This window comes from Buceros rhinoceros, unplaced genomic scaffold (assembly GCF_000710305.1).
Source record: "Buceros rhinoceros silvestris isolate BGI_N320 unplaced genomic scaffold, ASM71030v1 scaffold2915, whole genome shotgun sequence".
NCBI lineage: Eukaryota > Metazoa > Chordata > Aves > Bucerotiformes > Bucerotidae > Buceros > Buceros rhinoceros.
Window position 1 is genome coordinate 70151 of NW_010413236.1, and position 2745 is coordinate 72895.

The 2745-nt window shown below is 47.8% G+C and overlaps 1 protein-coding gene across 1 annotated transcript in view; it reads right to left on the bottom strand.

The window, feature by feature from the left end:
- Positions 1–2673: 2673 nt before the first annotated feature.
- Positions 2674–2745, bottom strand: part of LOC104493879 (metal transporter CNNM2-like) — a gene marked incomplete at its 5' end in the record, with an annotated part of 31315 nt that continues 31243 nt past the window's right edge. Inside the window, one exon of the mRNA XM_010136642.1 lies at positions 2674–2745. Within this exon, the coding sequence (XP_010134944.1) occupies positions 2674–2745 (72 nt within the window).

The window sequence follows — 2745 nt, forward strand, 5'->3', positions numbered from 1 at the left end:
TAGTTTTCCATTATTGGATCTGTACAGATGATGAAAAGATCATGCAAAAAGTCACCTGCGAAGTTTGGAACAGTGCAGCATGGGCAGAAGCAGGAGGTATTTGCTTTGGGATCACATGGCTTTGGTTGGAAAAATTGGCTTTTTTTTTTTTAAAAGGGAAACAAACATTGAAACAAATCCATAACCTGCCATACGAAGCAGAAGTCCAATCCAGCAAGCAACCTTGTCCCAGAGGGAGAGCTGCCTTGACTTGAGCCTTCCCTCCTTCGGCGGGTTTGACAAAACGGATACTGCATCTCAAGTTCACCACCGTGTCAAACGCTTCCCACAAAATCTTACATTCAGCAACACTAGATAAAAACCGGTGAGGCGAGTCCCTCGCCAAGGACAAACACTGTAACATCTCGACACTTTGCTTTGCAAGAAAGGTGCAATATTGTCAGCTCTCTGGGGACGAGCAGTGTGAGCCCTGCTGATGCTGAGCCGTGGGGGTGGCAGGCTGGTGCACATCAGACCAAGGATTGAGACCGAGGAAATGCTTTTAGATGGGACTCAAAAAAAGTTAATAAAAAGCTAAGTGTGAGAGTAAGATTTCGGGAGCCTCCTCTCCTCACCCACTGCACAGGTTAGATACTGCGCAATTTCTATGCCCCCTTGCGGGGACTTCACCCTCATGGGTGGCTCAGTGGAAGAAGTTCACCTTTCCTATTGGCAAGGACAGCAAAAATTCAGGCTGCTTTCTGAGGCTGAAAGAGAGAGAAGGAGAGGCACTCGCAGACCCAGTCAGCTCTGACACCATGTACTCCCAATTTCCCGCACCGAGATCCTGCAGCAAAATATTGCACCTTTCCAGCCACCGTTCGCAAAGACGGACCACGGGAACTTGCAGCAAGTGCCTTCCCCAGCCCGTGAGCAGGAGAGACGGGGCGGGTGTGCAGGCACAGAGAGCTCTGGCAGTTGCATCTGGGGTGGGGGGCTTCTCTGAGGGTCAGATGAGATTATCCAGATGTAAAAGAAGGAAGGGAAATGCTACATAGCCAGCGGCCATGAAAGGGTCTTGAAACGGAAAAATGGCAATGCCCGATTTATTAACCACTCCAGACACCGAGGGCAACGTTCACATTTTGTTTGAGACTGGAAGGGAAGAGGACCAAAAGGAGATGACAGCTATTTTTGTCTTTTGAGGACACACTCCACCTGTGGGAGTGGGGAGTGTGCGATGTGCAACTCCACGGGGTGCCTCTGCCCTGCATCCAGTCTGCATTCAGGTTTTGGGGGTGGAGGAATCAGTTTCTGCTGCCCAACGCAGGGTGCCCATTAGTGGCAGCTGGGCGGGTGGGAGGCTCTCTGCTCTGCTACCATGGCAATCCCTAACATGGCTGTTAAAAAGGGCAAGAAAGAAGGAAACACACTAAATCCACTCAAAGGAGGGGATGTGGCTGGGAGCAGCCCGGGAACAAACCTCTCTGAATCCCTGAAGTGCAATACACTCGCGTCTGGAAACTTTTGTCAGTTCTTGGAGAGGAGAGGATGGTCTGACTCCTCAGCAGAGACCATCCTTGCACTGGCAGAGGTTTACTGTCACCTGGAGGATGTACTTTAGGCATAATTGTAGCAGCATATTTTGTGTTAACACTAGAGATTGAAGTGGGGGCGGGGACTGACGTTCTCTGTTATTTAGCAAAGACTCTGCACGCCTGCTTTGGCCAAGGTAAAGGTCTGCAGACTGCTACAGCACGTGAGTGTTTACAAACTCGAGCACGTTACTTCACTGCGCAATTGTCAGGAACATCAGTGAAAAAATCACCCACAGAAAATTACACCTGGCTTTCATTCCACAAGACTGTAGTTTCGCTAATTAGCTCCGTTCCCCCCCAGCACCATCTTCAACAAACACAAAGTTTTTGGAAGTTAAAAAACCGTTGGTGTAACAATGCTTTTGCCTGTTTTACAAAGAAAGAAACCTTCTGAAATTTGAGAGATCATTAAATAACCAAAGTAACCACTCCTTCCCTGAAACTTAACTAGAAGAATGTCATAGTACTCATCCCTTGGCCCTCCAGGTGGCTGAAACCAGAGGTTCCTTGAAGCTTGCTCATTCTTAGGATACAAAAAACATACAAGTACCAGTTACTAACTCCTTCAACAGGGCAACACAAAGGACCAGAGAGGGGTGAAAAGAGGCCTAAGGACATTGGAGCCAATTCACAAAACCACGACAGAGCCCATTTGACGTTTGGGAGGGACAGAAACAATTTAAAACTCTGCAAAATACTTTTTAAAAACATGATCTCTCTTGAAAAAATAACTGGAGGAATTTTTAAACTTCTCCATATGTGTTTGAGGAGGAAAAACCCAACAAGGATCAAAAATACAGATAAAAAATAAACATGAGACTACTTTGCAAGAAGTATTTTCATCGTTCTCAAGGGTGGCTCACCATTCCCAAAGTACACTTGGGGCTTTAGTCTCTCTTGCTCTTTGCTCCTTTCTTCCTGTTTCTTCCTCTTCTGCTCCCAGAACGGATGCAGAAGTCTTTGGTCTCAGAACACTGGATGCAGCACAGTGTTGCAAGCACATACTAACGGTGTTCACACTCGGGGAGGAGGCAGGAAGGAGCGAGGGCTGGTCCTGCTGAGGAGATGGGATGGGTGGGTTGTGGGGAGTCAGCTCCTAGATGGCTCCTTCACTGTGCATACTGTGGTTGGGCTTGTTGTGAGTCACACAGTTCTGTTCGTTCAGCAG